The 26870-nt window shown below is 43.1% G+C and overlaps 1 protein-coding gene across 1 annotated transcript in view; it reads left to right on the top strand.

The window, feature by feature from the left end:
- Positions 1–26870, top strand: part of FGD6 (FYVE, RhoGEF and PH domain containing 6) — a 76493-nt gene that overhangs the window by 7720 nt on the left and 41903 nt on the right. The window contains exons 2-5 of the mRNA XM_069974287.1: positions 8451–10494; positions 19158–19296; positions 23390–23457; positions 23549–23579. Coding sequence (XP_069830388.1) covers positions 8451–10494; positions 19158–19296; positions 23390–23457; positions 23549–23579 — 2282 coding nt within the window. The remainder of the gene's footprint in view (positions 1–8450; positions 10495–19157; positions 19297–23389; positions 23458–23548; positions 23580–26870) is intronic.

Here is a 26870-nt window from a genome sequence, read left to right as displayed (position 1 = left end):
TATGGGGCATTTGCTTGTCAGCTGATCTCTGACAATTTTACATGGGGCTTCCTAGGAGCGCTTGTTACCGATAATTGGCCGGTGTAATTGGGCTATAAGACTATTTCCTTTGTATGATAACGCTGTATACTTAGATACAAAAATCATACAGCTACCAATGACACCAGTATATAAAGAGCAAATATCCCCACACATATTACCGCCATACTATTACTGACCAGATCCTGTATACTGAGACTGATTTTACCAATAATACCATTATATAGGCGGGAAATATTATCACCATACATATTACCGCCACAATTACCGCCATACTGTTACTGACCAGATCCTGTATACTGAGAGTGATATTACTAATAATACCAGTATATCAGAGGGAAATATTATCACCATACATTTTACCGCCATACTGTTACTGACCAAATCCTGTATACCAATAATACCAGTATACAAGGGAAAAATATTACCGCCACACCACAACCAATACCATCCCTATATTGTTACTGACCAAATCTAGTATACTAAGAACAATAAAAAACAGTACCGGATTACGAGCAACAAATACCACCACATACTGACAAATACCACCACATACTGACTAACGCCACCACTGCTACTGACTAATACCACCACATACTGACTAACACCACCACTGCTACTGAATAAGATTCACTGTACACAGATCACCATCACCTCATCCAGTCATATAGAGGTGGCCCCAGCTCTACACAGGTTCTATACACCATATACATTACAGTGCAAATATATCAGGTGACTCACAGGGGACGTCTTTTCTGATCGGAGTTCTTCCCTTTTCATCTTCTCCATCCGTCCTGGGCCATAATGAGAACTTCTATGAGCCACGAATCCACAGAATCTGCCAGACAGACATATTAGGCTCCTCACTATGTCACCATCCTCATCTCTCTACAAACTGCACATCTGTATTGGCCCCTGTATGCCCTTACTCTATATATATATATATATATATATATATATATATATATATATTCCTTACAGTATGTGGTCCCCCCTCTGTTGTCCCCCTTATAAATGGCACCCCATATTGTCCATCCCCCATATAGGTACCCCCCTTATGCTGTCCATCCCCATATATATAGCCCCCTCAAGTTGTCCTTCTTCAATATAGATATCCTCATGTCCATTCACCCCATATGGCCCCCTCATGTTGTCGATTCCTCAGTAATAGCCCCCTCATGTTGTCCATTGCCCCCTATAGCCCCCTCATGTTGTCCAACCCTCCATAGCCCCCTCATGTTTTCCATCTCCCCATAGCCCCCTCATGTTGTCCATCCCCCCCCATAGCCCCCTCATGTTTTCCATTCCCACTATAGCCCTCTCATGTTGTCCATCCCCCCCTATAGCCCCCTCATGTTGTCCATCCCCCCCTATAGCCCCCTCATGTTGTCCATCTCCCCCCCCTCTCATGTTGTCCATCTCCCCCCCCTCTCATGTTGTCCATCTCCCCCCTATAGCCCCCTCATGTTGTCCATCCCCCCCTATAGCCCCCTCATGTTGTCCATCTCCCCCCCCTCTCATGTTGTCCATCCCCCCCTATAGCCCCCTCATGTTGTCCATCCCCCCCTATAGCCCCCTCATGTTGTCCATCCCCCCCCTATAGCCCCCTCATGTTGTCCATCCCCCCTATAGCCCCTCATGTTGTCCATCTCCCCCCCATGTTGTCCATCTCCCCCCCATGTTGTCCATCTCCCCCCCATGTTGTCCATCTCCCCCCCATGTTGTCCATCTCCTCCCCATGTTGTCCATCCCCCCCCCCTCATGTTGTCCATCTCCTCCCTATAGCCCCCTCATGTTGTCCATCCCCCCTATAGCCCCTCATGTTGTCCATCTCCCCCCCATGTTGTCCATCTCCCCCCCATGTTGTCCATCTCCCCCCCATGTTGTCCATCTCCTCCCCATGTTGTCCATCCCCCCCCCTCATGTTGTCCATCTCCTCCCTATAGCCCCCCATGTTGTCCATCTCTCCCCCATGTTGTCCATATCCCCCCCTCTCATGTTGTCCATCTCTCCCCCATGTTGTCCATCTCCCCCTCTCATGTTGTCCATCTCTCCCCCATGTTGTCCATCTCCCCCCCCTCTCATGTTGTCCATCTCTCCCCCATGTTGTCCATCTCTCCCCCATGTTGTCCATCTCCCCCTCTCATGTTGTCCATCTCCCCCCCCCCATGTTGTCCATCTCTCCCCCCCATGTTGTCCATCTCTCCCCTCTCATGTTGTCCATCTCCCCCCCTCATGTTGTCCATCTCCCCCCCTCATGTTGTCCATCTCCCCCCCTCATGTTGTCCATCTCTCCCCCCCCATGTTGTCCATCTCTCCCCCCTCATGTTGTCCATCTCTCCCCCCTCATGTTGTCCATCTCTCCCCCCTCATGTTGTCCATCTCTCCCCCCTCATGTTGTCCATCTCTCCTCCCCATGTTGTCCATCTCTCCCTCACCCACCTCATGTTGTCCATCTCTCCCTCACCCACCTCATGTTGTCCATCTCTCCCCCACCCCCCTCATGTTGTCCATCTCTCCCCCACCCCCCTCATGTTGTCCATCTCTCCCCCACCCCCCTCATGTTGTCCATCTCCCTCCTATGATAAAAAAAAAACAAAACCGAAACTCAACTCACCTGTCAACACGCTCCCCCGTCGTTGGTCTCTTCTCTGTTCCCCGACAGACGAGCAGCTGCTGGTCCTGGACAGCGCCATCAACACTGAGCTCCGCAGCGGCTGGGACTTCCGGTATGCGCTACGTGAATCGGAAGTCCTAGCAGCCGCACAGAGCTCAGTGGTGATGACGCTGCCGGGACCAGCAGCTGCTTATCTGTCGGGGCGGCGGCGGCGGCAGCACCCTTGTGATCGCAAGCTTGCGATCACAAGGAAGGGAAGGTGCCGGCCAGCTATCGGCGGCTGAGTGGGCCCCCCAGGAGCACGGGGGCCCCCGATGCGGGGGGACCGTGCTCCCTGACTGGGGGGCGGGGCCTACTCCTGCTTGGGGCCCACCGGGGGTTTCCCCGGTCCCCCGGTGGCCCAGTCCGCCCCTGGATAGAAGTTGTTCTGTTGTCCTTGCTATGTTGAATTTTGATGAATGTTCTTGTAAATACTTTCTTAGAATATCCATGTGCCCCCATTATGATTGAGCAATACCACTATGAAGGCAAAGCCATATGCTACACTAAAGCACATATTCCTGGAACTAGAACAAACCTATCCTGTTTTGTAAATGGTATTACAGAGAGTCTATATTGTGAGTCATTTCCAATCTGTGTAGTCTTGCCTTGTAATATTGTCCTGGCTTGTATGGACAATGTTTCCATATTTTCATATTACTTGAAGTCTTGATGTTACCTGAGTCAGCATGACCTGAAACAACAGTGTCAGGTCATGCTGCTACATCATCACAAGCCAGCTGTAGCACAGCCCACAGGACATCAGACACACCAGGAGGGTGTGCTTAGGGACCAGACTGCATGACTCCTCCCCATCACTCTATGCACAGATGACACTTCACCTCTAATTTATATACACGGGTCCAGTTTATGTTAAGATGAATGTACCATGAGGTACATTGCTTTTTTTTTTACATTAGGAGATTGTCGTTGTCACGGGCATCCTGGTGGCATCGTCCTTTAAAAAAAAAATGCTGCCCGGTTCCTGCGCTCAGCGCCATTCTTTTGGCATGCATCAGCCCGGCATTATGCATTGGGGGCAGCCCCCCCCAGTGTGACTATTCCCCCCACCCTTCGGTGACGCAGCTCCATTCGGAGTCTGCGTGATTTATAAAAGATACCTTTCAGGTGGTGTAGGTTTTCGGCTGTGCGCACCGAAGCGCACAGGATTTATGTAGAGGCAGTCCGGCGTAAAAAATGCCGGACTTAATAAATGTCCCCTTAGAGTTTTTATATCAATTATTTTAAACAACTTATAAGTATATGTGATAGGAGTGAATGAACTCTATATCTAATGCTATATTTACATGTCACTTAGAACACATGCCTCATTGAATACCCCCTGCTGTTGAGTGCAAGACCCTGACGGCTGAGAGACAATTTTGTAGGAGTTAACAGTGTATGGACTATAGGAAAAGGAAATGGCAGACATTGATGCATAGGAGAAGGACACACAAGGGCAATTTGTTCCTTTTTTATAATGATTCTGTGTTTCCTTCACTTTGGTTATTTTGCAGTGTAAATAGTGTGGTTTATATATTCATTATATAAGAAGCAAACTGTCTATGAGAATTCTCATCTACTGCACCCTTTATTTTTCATTTTATGGAAAATTCTACACACCCACTTGTAACCACTAAGTGCTGCCTGCAGAAACCATTACCCTGCCAATGATATCCCATCCTACATGTGTAGAAAGATGCTAAAAACCTTCAACACCTCATTTTCTAGAGGAGGTATGAAACCATTTTTGGCTGGGGAGATTTATGACACCCCATTCACATAGTGAGTTAATAATGGATATTTTTCAGGCTTTGCTGTTTAAAAAACAAATTGCAACATGTCCTATAGTGGGCATTTTTAGCTTTAGCATACTGTAGAAAACCACACGTTAAAACACATTGTGATTCTCACTTACAGTGTTGTGAATTTAGTTTCCCACAGACATTAATTCTAGGAACATTTTCCATTTTTGGGAATATATAACAGTCTCACTCCCTTATTAGGTTCTGAATGTGATAATATCAACAAGGATATCTTGGGTTGTATTTCTACTAGACAATTCACTTTAAGGGTATGTTCACACACAATATTTTTGCAAAGTGTTTTGGTCAGTATTTTGCAACCAAAATGAGTAGATGTAAAACACAGAAAGGCTACGTTCACACACTGGTGAAATTAAGTTCAAGGCTGGCATTTAATGTCAAATAACGACTGTTATTTTAAAACAACAACCATTGTTTTAAAATAACAGCAATTTTTTGCCATTAAATGGCAGCCAGGCACTTAATTTTAACAGTGTGTGAACAGTTCCTTTCTGTGTTTTACATCCACTCCTGGTTTTGGTTGCAAAATACGGAGCAAAAATACTGTGTGGGAACATAGCCCAAGGATATTTGTCTGTCCTCTACATTTACCTGGAGTTAGAGAGGCAATGCATGTTGTCTAGTTATGGCCTTTTAAAGGGGTTTTCTGTTAACAGTAAATAGTTTTTAAATAAACAAACCAAGACCTATACAGTTATCCCTTTCTGATTTTTGTAAGACATGAACAGTCTATAATTTTAAGGGTTAATTTTAACAGTGAGCGATAGAATATCAAAAATAAAATCCAGAAAATCACATTGCATAAATTATATAAATGTATTTGCATTTTGCAGTAAGAAATATGTATTTGATTCCTTACCATGCATTAAGGGTCCTATTACACGGCCCGATCATAAATCTGCTAGCTTGGTGCCCGTTTACTGAGCAATTACACAGGCCGACTATTGGGCAGCAAGGGCTGCATGGACATTGTTACCGATGTCCGCGCAGCCCTTGCCTTTATTGTAAAATAATATAGTATTAACTCAACTTACCACTTTCCCAGGTGTCCTCGGAAGCTTTCCTGGTGTCTGCAGCTCTGCCGTCTGTTTTTGTCTCTGCACTGACAGGCTGTGGCCAGAGGTTGGCTGAGCGGCCTCTTTTGGCCAGTAATTTGCTGAGCGGCCGGCAGCCTCACGGCCAGTGATCGGCTGAGCGGTCACAGCTTGTCAGTGCAGAGACCAGAACAGAAGGCAGAGCTGCAGACACCAGGAAGGCATCCGAGGACACCCGGTAATGTGGTAAGGTGAGTTAATACTATATTATGCTACAATTATCAGTCGGCAGCGCATCAATATTACACGTAGTAATGCATGCCCGATGATTTTAGGTCTGGACCTAACGAAACAATCTTTTATCGGCTGATCGTTTTCTCTCTTACCCGTAGCGATAATCGACAGAATCTGCCAGATTCGAATAATTATCACTCCTTATAATAGGGCCCTAGGGTCCATTTATACAGAGAGATTATCTGACAGATTATCTCCCAAAGATTTGAAGCCAAAGCCAGGAATGGATTTGAAAAGAGAAGAAATATCAGGCTTTCCTTTATGACCTAATCTGTTTATAGTCTTTCTGGCTTTGGCTTCAAATCTTTGGCAGATAATCTGACACATAATCTTTCTGTGTAAATGGACCCTAATGCTGGGTTTACACTGAACGATTATCGTGCGAATTTGCACGATAACGATCGAATTCGAACGATAATCATACGTGTAAACGCATTTTTCCGTACAATATATCGTACCGTCTAAACACTGAACGTTAGATTAAAAAAATCGTTACTCCGACATTGTTAATCGTGCGATCGGGCCAATTATCGTCCCGTGTAAACCCAGCATAAGAGCTCTGGCTCCTACAGATCAGATAGATGCTTGTTACCTGCAATAAAGACAGCTGTCTTAAATTGTCACCTGTCCAGACTCAGTCAGTTAGGGTCCATTTACACAGAAAGATTATCTGACAGATTATCTACCAAAGATTTGAAGCCAAAGCCAGTAATGGATTTAAAAAGAGGAGAAATCTTAGGCTTTCCTTTATGACCTGATCTCTGGTTATAGTCTGTTTCTGGCTTTGGCTTCAGATTTTTGGCAGATAATCTGTTAGATAATCTTTCTGTGTAAATGGACCCTTAAAGCCCTATTCTTCGGAACGATTATCGGCGTTACGGCCGATAATCGTCCCGTGGAGTAGAAGGCAACGATCAGCCGACCTCGTTCATGTTGGCTGATCGTTGCAGTCGTTTGTCTTTCAACCATGTTGAAAAACAAATGACTGTGACAGCAGTGATCTGCTGCCGTTGCTCCGTGAAACATAAGCGGCGGCAGCAGACCGCCACTATCGGCTGCCCGGACGATCTACCGTTCACCCAGGCACCTGTTAACTAGGGATTTTAGACTCTAACCTCTACAACAGGCGAAGGAGCTTTCTAAGTATGTTAGGGACAAGATCATAGACCTGCATAAGGCTGGAATTGGCTACAAAACCCCAAGTAAGACGCTGGGTGAGAAGGAGACAACTGCTGGAGCAATAGTAAGAAAATTGAAGAAATTCATTGATTTTTTTCTGGCTCAGTCTATAGAAAAAGATTGCAATGGCGTGTAAAATTCTATTTTAAAGCGGTGTATAGGCAGCTTTTAACTAACTTATAGTTTAGTAAAGGTACAAATCACATGTAAAATTGTCACATGCAGAAGGTCATAAACCATAGAAAGCTTCCTGGCCACATGAATGAAGCTGCAGATACAGTGTGTGACTTTTTGAGAGGGGTAGCGTATCTCCCACGTGTTTGACCACACTGTATTCATTGTGAGAATGTCTTGTGAACAAGCTATGGCTATTACATTTAATAAAATCATGTTTACTGACACAACCATTTTCATTCTATATAGAACACAATCTTCATATAGCCAAATCCGAAAAATAGTCAGTGACTTCCTATGCTTAAATGTGCTTCTGGTACAAATGTATTATACTGTAAGTGTGATAGGAATATACTAGAAGTGTGATAGTATAGGTTGCACAGGAAGACCGGTTATCCATGTCTTTTCACAACACACAAGTGCTATTTATACTGCAGTCCCTTGTAGGATACTTTGACTCACATCCTTTTTACATATCCGCTTACTGTTCGTTATCTGCAAATCCTTTTCTACTCACAATGTGTGTGAGATTTTTTTATTCTTATTGCAAATCAAAGTTGTTGTTTTTTTTATATCTTTAACCAGCTTCTTTGTAAAGGAGCATAGGAGCACCTGTTCCCTGGTGCTGCCCCCCTGCAAGGTGCTGCCCTAGGCACCGGACCACGGGTGCCTAGTGGTAAATACAGCCCTGGTTGCTGGTATACTTCCTGACTGAACAGTTGCTAAGAACTACAGTTTACATAATGCACTCCTTTCCCTCAACTCTCCATAACAATCCTCCCTACTCTCCTCCCACAGCACTCCTGCTAATTCCTCTCTCAAAGCTGTTGCAGAACATCTCATTTCACTGAAGGCTGAGGTTGCAGCTCCTACTGCATTCACTCCTTCTCTGCTTTTTATATTACATTTCAGCACAAGACAGCATTCCTCTCTCCCTAAATGTCCCAATAAAGATCACCCATATATCTGTGTATATGACGGGAAGATGGTGATGTAGGCTGAAGGGCTGGTCAGAAAAGGTGAAAGCACTCGGGGGAGGGTCTTAAGCATGCTTGCTGCCACTCTATTCATTATGGGACTGCCAAAGCCTTCCGTTATGTTAGGAAATTGTTATACCAAAGACCTTTTACACATTGTTAGTAGTACTTCTGTTTTACAGGATCATATGCATTGGCCTATACTAGTTGACAAAAATACCATCACTGTTGATAAAAAAAATATAATTTTATTCTTTTCTTTCTCAAACAGATATTAAGAAACCTCCAGTAGCTCCTAAACCTAAAAGTGGTGGGGGCCAGAAACCTAGCCCACCACCTATTGCACCCAAGCCGGATCTAGTCCAACCTAAATTGGTACCAAAAAAATCAAAGCCGACAATTGCGCCCAAACCAAAGGTCATCAAAGGTTCATCTGTTACAGAAGACACACCACATAATACCATCAGGTCAAGTACTGAAAGCACAGAGGGGCACAAAAGCTCTGAAAACCTAATCTGTAAACTAGAGACTCCAGCCAGTAATGCAAGCTCCACATATATTATTTCCCTCTGCTCCTGTAACAGTGACTGCAGTCACAAGCCTGAGAATGGGGAGTACTTGCAGAAAAATCAGAAAGCAATAGAACAGCTGGAAAATCTAGAAAATAAGAAGATATCTGGGCAGCCTACTCCATGCGTAAGAACAAGGAGGAAACCTTGTAGTCAACAGCCAAAGCCTTCACGAATAAACCAAGTTAGCTTGAAGGACAGTATTGTAGAAGAGAAGTTAAAGGATGTATTACCACATACTGCCCTTGTCAACGGTTATACCTGCAAGCAAGAAAATGCCGAGGAGGATATCAAGATGGTCAGTAGTTCTGGTAGAAACACTGAAAACCGTCCCAAGTCACATCATCAGCCTACTGCTTGTCTCTCCAATGGTGCTTCTCAATTTCTTAAAATTTCTGAATTTGTTGATAATGGGAAACAATGCAATGGTTTATTACCTGAGAATGAACCATCAACTACAGAAGGCAATGCAAACTCCAGCCTTCTAGCACGGACTCCTCCTCCACATAAAAAACTTCCAGTTCCAAAACCCAGGAAGCTGCGCACGCCATGTTTAGTACGACAGGACTGCATGGATAGAACTACAGAAACGGGTGAGAACTGCATTCAAACAAATCTTGAACAGGTACAGAATGGAGTTGACCATTCCTTAGCACACAGAGAGTCTGATAAACCCACTTCAGACAGAGATGACCATCCAAATTGCAAAAGTAGTGAAGCTCAACAAGGAGATGTGCTACTTAGTTCAGACATTGTATTGACTACAAATGATACAGAAAAGGAAGCTATTGGGGAATATGTTGAAGAACGCACAAATTCTGAAGAAAACAGCAGCTTTAAAAGATGTAGTACTCTATCCATGAGTTTACCAAAGCAGCTAAAACTTACTTATGAACAGCAAATGCCTGTAAAGAATACAGCCACAGAGAAAAATGCATCAAATGTAGGTTCACCCAGAGTTGCCCCTAAGAAGCCACAAAGATACAGCTTACCTGCAGCTGGCCTGCTGAAAAAAGCTGTTTCAGAGGAAAAACTGCTGACTTCCAGCAATGAGGGTTCTTTAGGATTCTGCTCCAAACAGTTACCAACTTCTGAGAAGCCAGTATGGAAATTGCAGCACCCGATTTTACCTTTCTTAGGTAGTCCAGAGACATTAAAGACTGTGAGTAATGAAGTGCCAACTCCCCGTACCAAGCCAAGGGCTAAATCTTTATCTGCTGTTGATATGGACAGAATAGAAAAACCCTTACCCGACAGTCCGAAAAAAAGCTCCTTAAAGAAGTTGCTCAACCTGAAATTATCTGTATGCATCATAAAAAGTGACTTTCAGAAATTTCTCTCTCGCGGCAACGTTTTGGCAGACAACGTCACCTCAGATATATTTTCTTGTACTGGACATTCTACATCGCCTACTTTACAAAAAAAGATGAAGCAGCCTGCAAAAGCACAGTCTGCTGATTCTTTCAGTCCTTCATCTAAGAAAAGACAGAAAAACAAGAATGACTTTGGAAACAACCCAGCCTCTGTGTCTTTAGATGAGAATTTGCTGTTAACACATAGACCTCAGGTGTCATCAGAACTTGACATGCCTGAATATGAGAATATCTGTCACTATGAAGAAATCCCAGAATATGAAAACTTGCCATTCACTCTAGTTTCAGATGTAAATGAATGTGACGCAACAGTTTATGAAGTGGAAGACCCCGATGTAGCTAGCTCTTCACCGCCTATGCATGTCGCCCACAGGTATGATCCTGCCCACCTTGCCACTTTTTAATCTTCTCTAGGTGCTGAAATCATGTAAGTGTGGTGAATTCTTGATGGGTGGTGGTTCCAATGGGTAAAAAGGGATACTAGTGTATTTACTGTTTACATTACAGACCAGTAATATAGTTGCAACCTTTCTTAAAGAAATAGTATCACACATTTATTTCACTGACTATTGTAAGGATGTAAGCATTTATTGTTTAGCTGTAACAGCTGTCTATAGATAAATATGTTAAAGGGGGCCTTTGTCTTAGGCTTGGTGGTCTGACACTTGTGTATGTTTAGAGTATATACATATTTTGTTTGCTAGCATAGTTATACTTGTAGAGCACTTCGAGGTAAATATTTTTTTGCAAATTCATTTAGCAAAGTTGTAAACTTCTCATGATATGCCCACTCTTTCCCTCCCATTGTTAAAGCGGTTATCCAGCGCTAGCAAAAACACTTTCTTCCAGAGACAGCACCGCTCTTGACTTGAGTTTGTTGGGTTTTGTGACTCATTGAACAGAGCTTAATTGCAAACCATACCTGAACAGGTGACAAGAGTGGAGCTGTCTCTGGAGGAAAGGGGTCATGTTTTTGTAGCGCCCAATAACCCGTTTTGAAAGCTCATTTTTTAGGTTACCGACCACCACTCTGCTCTAAAAGCAGTGGTCTGGCTGGTTCCGTGCTAGCAAAGAATTCAGGAGAAAATGATTTAGGAGTAGTGATTTCTGACAGCCAGGTGGTAGGGAAATGCTGGGCTGTATAGCTGTAGGTCTTTTTCTGACAACAATCTTGTACATTTATAGCGAAATGTGCTAATTTCTTCGGACCCCGACAACGGGCAAATGTGTATGGGGGTCCGTGGAAAAGGATCCTAGGCAATGACTTACCCCTCCTCTCTATTTAGAACAACGGGCAAATGTGTATGGGGGTCTTCTAACTCTCACCTGACAAATGATGTTGGGGAAAGAAGGATCAGGCATGTTCCATTAGAACTGCTTGATCCTTTTTTTTTTTTTTTTGTTCTTTTGTTTTTTTTTACTCTGAGAAATAAGCAACCACCAGAGGAGTCTAAGGCCCCTATTCCACGGCCCAATCAATAATGCAAACGAGTGCTGATCTGCAAGATCGGCACTCGTTTACTGGGCCTATTACATGGCCTGATAATCGTTTAGCGAGGGCTGCAGGGACATTGTTACCGATGTCCTTGCAGCCCTTGTTTAAACACCATACTTTACCTAACCATGTTGCAGGGCTCCTTCTTCCTCCCGATCCTGCGTGCAGCAGCAGCTTCGGTACTGCCTGTCTGAGCAGACAGACTGCTCAGCCAATTACTGGCCTCGGCGATCCTGCTCTGTCAGCTAAGACAGGCAGTACCGAAGCTGTTGCTGTGTGGGACCGGGAGGCAGAAGGAGCGCAGGAGAAGACCTGCAACATGCCTAGGTAAAGCATGGTGCTTATAAAATAATCAGTCGCCTGCCGCGCATCGCTATTTCATGCAGCAATGCACGGTTGGTGTCTGATGATTTTAGGTTTGAAGCTAAACGAACAATCAACCGATGACACGATCATTGGCTGATCGTTGTGTCTATGCCACAGAACGATAATTGGCCAAATCGGGCCAATTCGGCCGATTATCGCTCCGTGGAATAGGATCCTAAAAAATGGCTTACCCCTCCTCTCTATTTAGAACACACGAATGTTCAACTGAGCTAAACAATCATGTATATGGAGGGTAATCGGGAGAGAGCTGTTAGCAGAATGTCCAGCGGACAGCTATCCTATGTCTATGGCCAGCTTATCTCTCTTATCTCCTCCTCGTCTGGCCTGCTTCGCTTTCCTGTACTTGACTTTTTTGCGTACTGTACATTTCCGTACTCTGCCAGTTCTTCTTTGCTGTGCCATTCGGGAAGCTCTGTCAGCTGACATTATTCCAAAGATGACTGTGTTTTCCACAGGAGCTTTTTTTTCAGAAGCTTCTTTTTGACTGTTAACCCAATATGATGCCTCTATAAGAGTTTTTGTATAAATTGTGTTTTTTTTTTTTTTTTTACGAGCCAGTACTTGAAAGTGTACCTGTCATTTCATCAAGCTTCTGACATTTTATAGCCAAATGTCAGAAATTTGTATTGGTCGGGGTCCGAATGCTGAGACCCCACTGATTGCTAGAACTAATCGGCAGACGTGTTCAGCAGCACGCGCTCTGCCCCTTCATCTGTGCTCACTGCTAAAGTGGCAGTGGATGGAAATCAGAGCTGTGGAGTCTGTAAGCCGCAGCTCCGAATCCGGCTACTGTTCCTTTTATAAATGGGCAGTCCTATTCATATTCGCAGCTTCTCCTGTGTGTGCAGTAGATGCAGCTAGTCTCCAGCCTCCATGTCCTGAACTACTCACAACTAGACTAGATGGAGCAGGTGGCCTTTTCCTGCTGACAATCTTCTATGTTTCTAACTAAATATTCACCATACTTAAAGAAACACTGCTAACAATGCCAGATACCAGTGATATAGAGAGGGGTCACACATAGTGATATAGAGAGGGGTCACACATAGTGATATAGAGAGGGGTCACACATAGTGATATAGAGAGGGGTCACACATAGTGATATAGAGAGGGGTCACACATAGTGATATAGAGGTCACACAGTGATAGGGTACACAATAGCACGCACACACACAGCCTGCTGCAGCCATAGCATACACACACGCACACACACAGCCTGCTGCAGCCATAGCGCACACACACACAGCCTGCTGCAGCCATAGCACACACACACACAGCCTGCTGCAGCCATAGCACACACACACACAGCCTGCTGCAGCCATAGCACACACACACACAGCCTGCTGCAGCCATAGCACACACACACACAGCCTGCTGCAGCCATAGCACACACACACACAGCCTACTGCAGCCATAGCACATGCACGCACACACACAGCCTGCTGCAGCCATAGCTCACACACAACCTACTGCAGCGATAGCACGCACACAACCTACTGCAGCCATAGCACGCACACACACACAGCTGCAGCCATAGTACACTGAAGAAAAACACACAATCTTCTCCCAGAGAGAAAACACCACACTGAGGACAGAGGTTACTACTACACTACTTATGTCTTCTCTTCCTCCTCTATATTACACAGGATATCTTCATATTACACTGCTGCTCATATACAGTCATCCAGCATCCAGGAAGAGAACAGCAGAGATCTCCCCCCACACAATGGACTCTTCCAGCTCAGAAACAAACTGCCAAATAGTGACCGACAACTTTTCCATGACCACCCTTATGTAATAGGGTCAGTGTCCTATTAGAATGTTGCTCATAATATATATTCATGAGCAAAACTTGTAAAATTAATTTCAAAATTCAATTCTACATTTTTTAAAGATTTTTTTAAAGCTGGAGTCGGTACATTTTTTTCCAGCTCCGACTCCAGCCAAAACTAGCTCCGACTCCAGCCAAAACTAGCTCCGACTCCAGCCAAAACTAGCTCCGACTCCAGCCAAAACTAGCTCCGACTCCAGCCAAAACTAGCTCCGACTCCAGCCAAAACTAGCTCCGACTCCAGCCAAAACTAGCTCCGACTCCAGCCAAAACTAGCTCCGACTCCAGCCAAAACTAGCTCCGACTCCAGCCAAAACTAGCTCCGACTCCAGCCAAAACTAGCTCCGACTCCAGCCAAAACTAGCTCCGACTCCAGCCAAAACTAGCTCCGACTCCAGCCAAAACTAGCTCCGACTCCAGCCAAAACTAGCTCCGACTCCAGCCAAAACTAGCTCCGACTCCAGCCAAAACTAGCTCCGACTCCAGCCAAAACTAGCTCCGACTCCAGCCAAAACTAGCTCCGACTCCAGCCAAAACTAGCTCCGACTCCAGCCAAAACTAGCTCCGACTCCAGCCAAAACTAGCTCCGACTCCAGCCAAAACTAGCTCCGACTCCAGCCAAAACTAGCTCCGACTCCAGCCAAAACTAGCTCCGACTCCAGCCAAAACTAGCTCCGACTCCAGCCAAAACTAGCTCCGACTCCAGCCAAAACTAGCTCCGACTCCAGCCAAAACTAGCTCCGACTCCAGCCAAAACTAGCTCCGACTCCAGCCAAAACTAGCTCCGACTCCAGCCAAAACTAGCTCCGACTCCAGCCAAAACTAGCTCCGACTCCAGCCAAAACTAGCTCCGACTCCAGCCAAAACTAGCTCCGACTCCAGCCAAAACTAGCTCCGACTCCAGCCAAAACTAGCTCCGACTCCAGCCAAAACTAGCTCCGACTCCAGCCAAAACTAGCTCCGACTCCAGCCAAAACTAGCTCCGACTCCAGCCAAAACTAGCTCCGACTCCAGCCAAAACTAGCTCCGACTCCAGCCAAAACTAGCTCCGACTCCAGCCAAAACTAGCTCCGACTCCAGCCAAAACTAGCTCCGACTCCAGCCAAAACTAGCTCCGACTCCAGCCAAAACTAGCTCCGACTCCAGCCAAAACTAGCTCCGACTCCAGCCAAAACTAGCTCCGACTCCAGCCAAAACTAGCTCCGACTCCAGCCAAAACTAGCTCCGACTCCAGCCAAAACTAGCTCCGACTCCAGCCAAAACTAGCTCCGACTCCAGCCAAAACTAGCTCCGACTCCAGCCAAAACTAGCTCCGACTCCAGCCAAAACTAGCTCCGACTCCAGCCAAAACTAGCTCCGACTCCAGCCAAAACTAGCTCCGACTCCAGCCAAAACTAGCTCCGACTCCAGCCAAAACTAGCTCCGACTCCAGCCAAAACTAGCTCCGACTCCACAGCCCTGATGGAAATATAATAGGAGCCTATGGAACCTCTGGCAATCACATCATTATAATGATGTGCACCTCATTAACTAGTACCTCCTATCCATTCTACCTGCAGGAGCAATGGTGAGTGAAAAGACCATGTTCACATTTGTATTTTTTGGTGACCTTTTTCTCCACCGGAGGTGCCTGCAGGGTTTTTGGGGGGGCCCTTGAGGATTGGTCCTGTGACAGTGGGGTTGCAGGGCCATTCTATGGCCTCCCTTCTCTGTTCGTGCTCGCTTTGCGGGGTTGGCGGTCGCTGACTAACACAGTGTTGAGTTAGTGTAGGTGTACGTGGTACATGGGGCAGTATGGTTTGATCAAATTATAACCAACATCCTGGCGTTGGTTTTTAAATGTAGCCGAGAGGCATTAGTGTCAACCATAGGTGTGAGGTGCAGCGCTCCTTTCTCTCCTTGTCTACATCATTATAATGCTGTCTTTTGCCACTTCAGCAGTAATAGCAGGATGAAGGGGCGTGCACTGCTGAACGGGTCTGCCTCTTCGCTCTAGTGAATGGTGGTCTCACCAGCCAGACCCCCACTGATACAAAATGAAATGGCAGGTACATTTTAAAGGGAACCTGGCATTTTCTATGGATGTCAGACTCATCTCTGATGGTCTGCATAACGTGCATGCTCAGTCCCGCACTGGAGCTGGACTTCCAAGGAGAGTTAAGTATGCCGGGCTCCGCCGGGGGTGGGGAGGGGGTGGGCGAGCTCCGCCACGGCAGTCGGGCTGACAGGTCCTCTTTAAGTGTATAATAGTATGATTAAAAAGTGCAGTCTCTCAAGCATTTAGCATTGTTGTTACCAACAATTCAGAATACCTCATATTATTATACAGAATAAGAATGATATAATTTAGTATATCATGTCCCAGCTGGCAACTAGATGTTTGGAGACATTCTGGATAAACTACTGGTCAATCCTGCCCATTATGTTAGGTTTGTGAACTGACAAATATACTTGCATATCTGTTATGTTTGCGTACAAATAGCTTAAGCTTATGTTTTCGTGCTTTTGTGTTTTCTGTTTTTAATAAGCGATGTGATATCCCAGTGTGTCTTCTAGCTTCTTTTCTATGGTGTGTAAACTTGCCTTTTTCTAGCATGTGTCTTTGGAGAAAGATGAAATTTGGCAATTCTGTACTGACCCAAGTTCATGGTCCGTGAGCTGGTCTAGTGAGAGGAAACATCTGCTACGTTTTCAGCTGTGCTCGGCATTTTCCTCATGACTCTGCCCTGCTGATGGTGAACTAATTCTTTTTGGGACTGGTAATAGTTCCTTATTAGATGTACGTACAAAGAGTTTCCGCACTGTAACTCTGTTATATGCAGAAAACTGGATTAGACAAATATATTAGTGACTCAAAATTGTTGGGATACAGAAGGCCTCTGTATTCCTGAGAAGGCGGGAAATGTTCTTGTTTTATAACTTGATGTAAAACATATCAGACAAACATTCACATTATAGAAACTTTGGGATGACCGGGAACTTACAGTTACAGAGGTATGATAGCATTAGCAAGTAAATGTATTCATTTTTCAGGAGCCCATTCACATATTGATGCAGCCAACAGCCAGCTGCAGCTGATATCCACGTACATACGTAACTGAAAGCAATGCCAGTGACTCCCAGGGGCATCTTCTGATCCTTTAGTGTATTTTAGTGTACTGAAGTTTGAAATAACCCTAGAATGAAAATTTACCATTTGATCTACCTGATTCTTTGGAATTTTTAGCAGGATATGGACTAAGAAGGGTAGGGGAAAAGCCATATGTGTTCCTTTAGTGGCTTCATGGGAATTACATTGCATCCAAGCTCGATGCCTTTGGTGACCATGAACTCTCAAATTTAGGGATCTGGGCTGTTCATGCAAAGCAATCCAATTCCTTTTTCTTGAAGGTCTGCTCTGTTTTGATGAAAATGTGCTGTCTGACACTGGTGACAGAGTATTGTTGTACTGTGTTAGCCATAAAAATCAGTAGAATAGAGAAGAAATCAGGCGATACCTTTTGGAGGCTAACTGAGTATATTTGATTGTAAGCTTTCGAGAGTCTAGCTCCCTTCGTCAGACATGATGTTATACAAAACTGAAAAAATCACAGACTTATATACACACTGGGCAGATCTCATCAAAGGATTTTAGGAAACTTGAATAATAAAATGCAATATACACAGGGTCTGCTATTTACAGCAGGTCAATAAACTAAAGCTGGTGAGGCGTGACAAGAGGATGGTAAGCTCTTGTTGCTATCTGTTTGTTGTCAAATTAATGGCCTAATAGTAATTAATGGTCTTCATAGCCAGAACAGGTCACACATAGGCCGACATGAAGCTGGCATGGATATTGAGACCATGTTGCAAAGTTTTAAATTTGAGCATTACTTTATATTCCCATTCCCTTCTTTCTCTTTGTGTCTTAAAATGTCCCATTAAGACCGTAACCCGCAGGTCTTCTACTGTGTGTCCCTCTCCAGAGAAATGTGCAGCCATGGGGAAACATTTTTTCCTTGATATATTTGCCTTGGCCAGGTCTGAACAAAGCCTCATTGATCCTGTACCTCCTATTATATACCTCTGCAGTCCTGGTGTCCATTTGGATAAGCACAGCATGGAGACTGGACAATGGGGAAAATGAGGTTCCGCAACCCTAACCTGGCTGTCCTCGGCTCCAGGTGGTTGATGTGATTTCAGATCTTGCCACTTTTTTGTGATTTATCATTGTAATTGTGGGGGCTGGAGGGCTCTGTCAGAATGAGCAAGGAAAAGAAGGATGCTGTTTTGTCTCTTATTTGACTTCTCAAAGTTTGTGCCTCACCAGAGAAGAGTATCTAAGCATAACTGCATCTGGCATTCTGCCACAGCAACACCCCCAATTGTCTGATTTTTTTTTTCTTTTAAATTATGGCCAAGCAGGTGCTAGTAAAAAAAACAAAAAAAACAAACACTTGTTTCCTCACTCACTACCGCCACTGCTGTTTTCATGGAGCTTGTGGTCCTGTTAAGCAGCACTTCTGGGCTCAGGGTTTGCACATGCAGTTGCCCGCTCTGACAGTCAGTGGCCACAGTAGTGTCTTGCCTCAGCTATCCATCGAAGTTTCATGTTAGCTCTGTGACTTCTGTGTAGTATATTGCTAATTCACTTCATCTGCTCCTGTCTTAAAGCACTTTCAAGCAGTACGTCCATCAGATACATTGGTACCAGTTATTAGCAGGTATTTAACCTGTGCAGTCTGTGTAAAGTGTTTAGAGTGACTGGCCACAAAAGGATTGTTAATAAGTTTCCTGCCCCTCATGCTCTTCATGGTAAGATTAAGTTTACATCTGTATCTGCGGCTTCACAAGGAGACTTGTTGTAGGTTATATTGTCTTGGACTTGGAAAAGAAGCAGTGCATGTAGCTTAGTATTTCCAGTGTTGCAATAAAGACCTGACAGATTCAGGCATACCCTATTAGATTTGTCTGTTATAAATGGAAGCCACAGTTCAGAAAGGATATCGTCTGAGTTCCCTGCTTGGTAGCTGATGCAGTGCAGGTAAAAACCTTTGAAGTTTGCTGCTTTAAATTCCCAGCTTTATATTCAATTCACCTCCAAGTGGTGATCTTGCAGTGTAGGCTTCTCTACTCTCAGAATGGCCTCTTTGTGATGAATATTAGCATAAAAATGCCCAATACCAGTAGCACCTTTCTAGATGCACTGGCCTTTTGGCTACTGAGTTCTGTGTTTTTTATTGCCATTTAGTTACTTGTGATGAGTTCTTATTTAAAAAAAACAATTTCTGCTCTAGCAATCTACCATCACATTTATAGTTTTATGTATTTTTATTACTTGCAGTCAGCCCTTACAAGAAGATCCTGATGATGACTTAGGCCTTGTTCACTCTGATGAAGAGGAAATTTTCAATAGTTCAGATGAAGATGACTTCAGCTCGGACTCCAGCAAAACTGATCTTGATAACCTGGAAGACAAATTGGTAGGTAGACCTATGATTCATAGTAAACACCTTTGATAAAACCAGAATCTTTACATGTGACTAAGTTTGGCTGTGACTAAAGATTTAAAACCTCTATGACTAATGTTTCCTGTGTCCTCTCTGACACTTTAGCACTTGTGGTTTTACGTTTTCCTGATAACACACCGGATAAATCAATGGAGGAGGAATAGATAAAACTGTAGTTCTTCGTGTAAGAATGCACAAGATGTATAACAGTGCCTTAGACTGTCTGAAAATGTGGTGCATCTGTCTGACTGTCTGTTTGCATCTTCTGTAAAGCCCCTATTACACGTGGTCATAAGGAAAACAGATTGCTGAACTCAGGGAGACCAGCCAAACGACAACACTGCCGGCTGCTAGTGAAAGCGCTCAATGCAGTGAAGTCCTAGGTGCATTGCCCCCTGGGAAACATGAATATGCAAAACAGGAGCCCGTGGAGCCTCATTGAAGAGTCTCAAAACACAGGACTAGCCAGTTATCCCTCCGGTAAGGACCCAGCCAAGGGGCAGCTCCTGTTAGGAAACCACCAAAACCACCATATTAAGTGGCCCTTTAAGTCAATGTAATGACAAGGGATAAACCAAGGCTTGGTAACCATCCACATACAGCTGTTTCGGGGTGTTGCCTCTCATCAGTGTGGAGCAGGATTCTGGCTAGGTGGGAGCAATGCCTAGTAGAGCCATAAGGAAAACAGATTGCTGAACTCAGGGAGACCAGCCAAACGACAACACTACCGGCTGCTAGTGAAAGCGCTCAATGCAGTGAAGTCCTAGGTGCATTGCCCCCTAGGTGGATGGTTACCAAGCCTTGGTTTATCCCTTGTCATTACATTGACTTAAAGGGCCACTTAATATGGTGGTTTTGGTGGTTTCCTAACAGGAGCTGCCCCTTGGCTGGGTCCTTCCCGGAGGGATAACTGGCTAGTCCTGTGTTTTGAGACTCTTCAATGAGGCTCCACGGGCTCCTGTTTTGCTATTACACGGGGTGATATTGAGGAGCAAATGAGCGATGTCAGCGCTCGTTTGCTCCTCGTACCCTGCTTGCTGTCGCCGCCATTACACGCGGCGCCTGCGAGCGGGTGAGTGCGGGAGGGGCCGCGGGGAGCTGCAGGGGGGCTGCCCGGGTGATTGCTAGATTGTCCGTGCAGCCCATAGAGAATAGCGGCGGTCTGCTGCTGCCACTTCTATTCTACAGAGCGACAGCAGCATATCGCTGCTATCACAGTGGTTTGTCTTTCAACATGGTTGAAAGACAAATGACAGCAACGATCAGCCAACATGATCGATGTCTTCTATTGCACAGGACGATTATCGGCCGAATACAGCCAATAACCGTTCCGTGTCATAGGGCCTTAAGTTGGCTTACTTTTTGGTGAATATTTGTTGTGCATTTAAGCCCTGTCCCTTTCACAGAAGCCCTCCACTCCATTCTTTATCAGGGCAAAAAGGTGTCTAAATGCCTTATTACATCTACGATTATTGGCTGTACTTGGCTTTGGCGCAATAGCGCATGTTAAAAAATGAGCTTGCTTCCTTCTAATATTGTGTGGTGCAATATGGCCTTAAAGGAGAGATCCAGTGAATATTTTTATTAAAGTATTGTATTGCCCCCCACAAATCACCAATATACACTTATTATAGGAAATGCTTTTTTCCCGGCACTTACCACTGCATCAAGGCTTTACTTCCTGAATAAAATGGTGATGTCACGACCCGACTCCCAGAGCTGTGTGGGCTGTGGCTGCTGGAGAGGATGATGGCAGAGGGATGCTCGGTGTCCCTCCAGTGCCCTGTGTCCCTCAGTGTCCCCCTGCCATCATCCTCTCTAGCCGCCACAGCCCGCACAGCTCTGGGAGTCCATTTTATCCATGAAGTGAAGCCTTGATGCAGTAGTAAGTGCAGGGAAAAAAGTACTTTATGTGCATTTCCCATTATAAGTGTATATTAATGATTTGTATAACTTTTGGGGTGGAAATACAATACTAATAAAAATTTTCGCTGGACTTCTCCTTTAAGAAGTGTTTAACACACTGGAAATGTTGTGTAAGTTATGTAACACAGTTTTTGGTGCTAATTGTACCAGATTTTTGGAGCAGGCAGTTTTTACTCCCCCACACAGTCCTTATTTTGTCATTGAATTATACTGCCTTGAAGCTTCCTTAGATTTAGCTGATTGACTGGTTGACTGAACTGTGTGTTATTTTTTTAGCTATAGGTGAAGTTGTTTAGTGTAGCTAACATTTAAGGGAGTATTCCCGCCCAAAGTTAACTTTTAATATGTTGCTGCTCCTGGGATGGACATAACAAACATCCTATTCGTACCTCACTGTGCTTCCCCGATGTCCTCCTACGTCATCTTTGGTCTCCGAGTTTGTCTTGTTTAGCAGGGAACCCGGAGACACAGCAGGAGGACACTTGGCAGTGTAGTGAGGTAAGATAAAGATGTTTATTATATTCTACATAAGGGCATTTTTTTTAAATGTAGCCATTTAGGCCAAACCCTGCACATCTTAGCCACTATTGTAGGTTTCTTACTCTTTTCTGTACGAAAGCCTAAGACTTACACTGTGACTTTTTGTAATGCTACAAATTTATTTTAACTATCAAGCTACAGCTGCAGTCCAAAGCCATACATTGAGTTGTATTTAGTCTTGTAGATTTGTAGTTAGAGATTTTCCAGGAAAAAAAAAATTAATAGTCTATTAACAGGATTGTGGCAGCGAAGCCAGAAGCAGTTGTTTGTTTTCATTACTTTCATAAAGTTAGATAACTTTTGTAATAGAATTTTGTTAACAAAAGTAAAAAAAATTTTGTACATGTATACACTAACTGTCAGCAGTCAGGAATGACACAGTCCCTCTGCTGCCACCATTGGCTATGATAGGAACTGCAGGGCTGTTCAAGCCCTGGTCCTGACACAGATACATCTCAGCTACTTAGCCAACCTTAATGTCAATGTATGACTTTCCATTTTGAAGTTATATGACTTCATGAAAGAAAAATTTAAAAATTTTCTTTGCTGCAATACCCCCTTAATATTTATGAAATTATTACTGTCTTGGGTAGAAAAAGTACTAATCTCACGTTGCCTTAATTTTACATCTCTGAACATTTTTTCTTTAGTGTAGGTTGAAAAAAAAATCTGTAATGCTCATTTCCTATAGCTATAATTACTTCTGTATTTATTTTTGCTATATAGATTATTTATAAAACGTGCTTATTTGTTCCATGCATGTAAACCCGGGAGACAAAACACAGATTAGGAGGAATATTTAATTTGAATACAAGATGGTAACAAATAACTGCACAGCTGACAGCTGTGTTATCCATACCGCTGGCCCTGGCCCAGAAAACGTTTACAATGACTATTACGCCAAAGTCTTTTCCCTTTTTACCATTTATTACAGGAATTGCTTACATTTTCAATGCTAGATATATCTGGAGACTGTAAAGGCTGTTGAAATACTTTAATGCTGCTGGGTTCACACTTACTTTTTTACATCAGTATTACTGCCATAGTAATAGAGTCTGATGACCCAAACTAACAGCTGTCAATTCAGGTCATCAGACCCATGGTCACAGAGGTAAACTGGTAAAGTAGGTCATTTGCAATTACATGTAAGAGAAAGCATGTCACTGTGGAATGTAATATTCTGAAATAAATAAACTTGATTAAGTATGCATTAAAAACATGTATAATAGCTCATTCCATCACAGCTGATTGAGAAATCGCATACTCCCTATCCATATTTTTGTGATTTTTTTTTTTTTTTATTTATTTTTTTTTTGGATTGTGTTTTTAATGAATACTTGATAAAGTGTTTTAGAATTTTACATACCACAGTGACACGCTAGTGTGAACCCAGCCTAATATTCCATTTATTATCGTTGGCTGAGGTTGATTTAGAAGTTGTCCCTATATATATATATATATATATATATATATATATATATATATATATATATATATATAATATGTGTGTGTATATGTATGTTTTTACAGTGATTTAAACATCTCCATCCATAGGGAAATAGTTACTTTTTTACACATTGTTACTTGATTCTCAAAACAGGAAAGGAAGCCCAAACAGAAGACCAAGATCTATTACATTGCCAGGGAGATCATGAGCTCAGAAAAAGTGTAAGTACGACCTAACCTGTAGACCGTTATTAATTGTGTCCAAATTAAATTCTACTGTATTTATACTGTATATTATATTTTTATTTAACAGGTTTGTTGATGTCCTTAAGCTCCTGCATATAGTAAGTATAATGCCATTTTTGTCTTCTAGTTCATCACAAACCACCTACCTGCCCACACCAGTTATGTACAGTATCAGTGACTCTTTATAAGCTAAAATAACTTAAGAAATGTGTGCCAGCCGTGAAACCTCACTAAGGACCTAGATTATTCATTTGGCTTCCTATTTTTTTTTTAGGTTTCTTAGTTATCCCTTAGTTGATTACATAAAGGGTAGCTGTGCAGTAGATTTCTTTAGCTGAAAAATGAGCAAAAAAAACGAATAAACAACAAGCTCTGATCAATAGAAAAAGACCCCTCTATACTCCACAAAAGATGTCATTTCTGTCGCCCTTGCAGTCTGTGCAGAGACAGCTGCTGTTGAGATTGCTGAGACTGTTGGCTTATCACTATTATATCAGGAGGAAATCCAGAACGGCTGAGGAAGTTGAGTGCTTGTAAATATATATAAAAAAGTTTATATAAAGCTATAAATCCGTCACAACAGCTGCAAAAGGTGTAATGCTTAAGCCGTTACCAAATTACAAAAATATACACCAGCAAATACCTCTACATACAAGACTGGAGGCAGCCTGCCTAGGGCATATATGTATTTTCCAAATGTTTTTATTTATATAAAATAATAATCTTTTATAGAACTACATTTATTTCAGATAATTTTGGTACACTCGGAGAGGATGGTCCACCATCTCCTTTTTTATGTTTTATTCATCCATTACTGTAATGTAAAAAAAATATTTTTTTATTAAAAGGGTTATCCAGCAAAAATCTTTTTCTTTAAAATTAACTGGTTTCAGAAATTTATATCTATATTTGTAATTTACTTCTTTTTAAGAAATCTCTTCCAGTCTTCCAGTACTTATCAGCTGCTGTATGTCCTGCAGGACATGTTGTTTTATTTTCAGTCTGACACATTGCTCTCTGCTGACATCTCTGGCCGGGACAGGAACTGTCCAGAGCAGGAGAGGTTTTCTTTGGGGATTAATAGAAAACTGAGACAGAGTTCCTGTCTCAGCCAGAGATGTCAGCAGAGAGCTGTGTGTCAGATTGAAAACAATACACCACTTCCTGCAGGGCATACAGTAGCTGATAAATATGGGAAGACTTGAGATTTTCAAATAGAAGTAAATTACAAATCTATATAACTTTCTGAAACCAGCTGATGTGAAAGAAAAACATTTTCGCTGGATAACTCCTTTAAAATGTAGGCATATAACAGAATGAAAACTATTTATCAGAATTTTAACACCTGGTCCTATTGTTTTCAGATATGTAAAAACACTGGCAGAAGCTTATTTTCTTCTTCTCTAAGGCCCCGTTCCCACTGAGCAAAGCTAGCGGAATGAACATGTTCATTCTTCAGCGCGGACAGGGCAGGAGCGTGCGCCTCCCATAGACTCCCATTATGAGCGGGAGGCTAACGGCATTCCGCGGTGGACAATTCCGTCGCGGAATTCCGCTACCTTTTCTCAGTGGGAACGAGCCCTTAGATAACACATGCATATTCATCTCAACTGAGTGTGTATGTGTGTATAAATAAGCTGTATGGCCACCTTGACATAGCATACCTATAGCATCAATTCAGCAAGATTCATGATGATACTTGAACTGTTGCATATTTTGGATAATTTTATATTTTAGAAATGTATAAGGTAGAACATTTTTTTTTTTAAAGGAATGTATTAAAAATGTAAGCGGTGGTTTGTCTTTTACCCAGTCCCCTTTGCTCAGTCTTTTGTTTCTGGTCCTGTAAAATTTTACATTAACATAACATTTATAGACACATGGATTTTTGGGAATCAGATCCCTGTATATTCAGAAACAGAAAATGTCATGTATAATACCCAAAATAAGTAACATATAATTATTTTTAGATGTATATAAATGTAAGAAATGCATCTAGTGGCCCTGTTCCCCTTAGCAGTATATATGTATTCTGTTCAGCGGCTTTTTGGTCCAGATAGTTCATGCCTGATTAGCAGCAATAAATCCGAGCAGGAAACAAGAACTAATGAGAGGCTCGCCATTCACCTTTCCTGTTTTTCAGGAAACGCTGGAGATTTTATTTTTTCTTCCCCTGCTGTAACCACAAACACAACAACCTTATTTTAAGTCCCCCCAAGTCACTATTAAAACGAAAGAAAACATAGTGGAATAGATTTTTATGCATATTGTGAAATCTGAGCGTGTTATAGGAAAAGCACTCGATAAAGGTCCCAGTGTTATGGAAGAGGCTGTCGGCATGCTGGAGAATAGAAGGGGTGCAGCACAGTGTAGGCGAGTCACGGCATGCTAAATCTGCCGTCAACATCTGTTCATGTTTCATACATTAACTCTAGGGAAATTCTACTTGTACAGTTTTATAGCTTTGAATGTAATATTGTGTTATGTGATCATTTTCTAATTTATAGTATAAATACATTTGCTTTGATGGGTACTCCCCACCCACCCCGGGCCAGCGGAAGCATCTGTTAACCAAGCTTCTTTTTTCCCCTTTACACACACTATAAAATCTATGTAAGCCAGTACCAAAATGTAGTATCCTCTTTTGTGAAGTCCATAAACCCTAGTGGGCATATCTAAGTATAAACCCTAGTAGGCATACCTCCTTTAGGTTATGGCCACATGTGGCGTAGTTGCTGTGGATACACAATACAAGCAAAGTGCATTTGAAATCCAAAACATGTCAGTTTATATGGCATATATACTACAGATTTATTAGAGTTTCCCCATTGACATCAATAGTAAAGTCAAAATTAGAAATACAGGTAATTCAATTTAAAAAGTTAAACTTTCAAGGGTTAATTTTTTTTAAAGGGGTTGTCCGGAATAAACTGATAATTAACAATCCTGCACAGTGATGTATGCTTACCTGTCCCGCTCTGCCGCAGCTGCCAATTCCTGGGCAGCCCACTCTCTGCCATTGTCAGCCTTGCAGCAACATCCACTGACGTGCCGCTCCCACAGGAAATGGCCATTTAGCATAGACAGTTTAGGAAAAGTGGCCATTTCCTGTGGGAGCGGCACGTCAGCAGATGTTGCTGAAACGCTGATGGCGGTGACAGCCACCATACACATGTATCCAGGACATGAGCTATAGCTCACGTCAAACTACTCATGATCCAAAGACAATGTCAGAACCGAAATGACTGGACTGTTTCTCAGTATCTTAGTTGTTTTATGTCTAGTGTGGCAGTTCCAATTGTTGGTGGTTTAAGAAGCCATGTCATCTGCTAAGCACAGCCGTCTATCGGTAGAATATTAGAATGCTTTATGCTTATATCTGCTGACAA

This window comes from Dendropsophus ebraccatus, chromosome 1 (assembly GCF_027789765.1).
Source record: "Dendropsophus ebraccatus isolate aDenEbr1 chromosome 1, aDenEbr1.pat, whole genome shotgun sequence".
NCBI lineage: Eukaryota > Metazoa > Chordata > Amphibia > Anura > Hylidae > Dendropsophus > Dendropsophus ebraccatus.
Note: the sequence above shows the minus strand (reverse complement) of the source record. Positions and strands in the feature narration are given on the sequence as shown.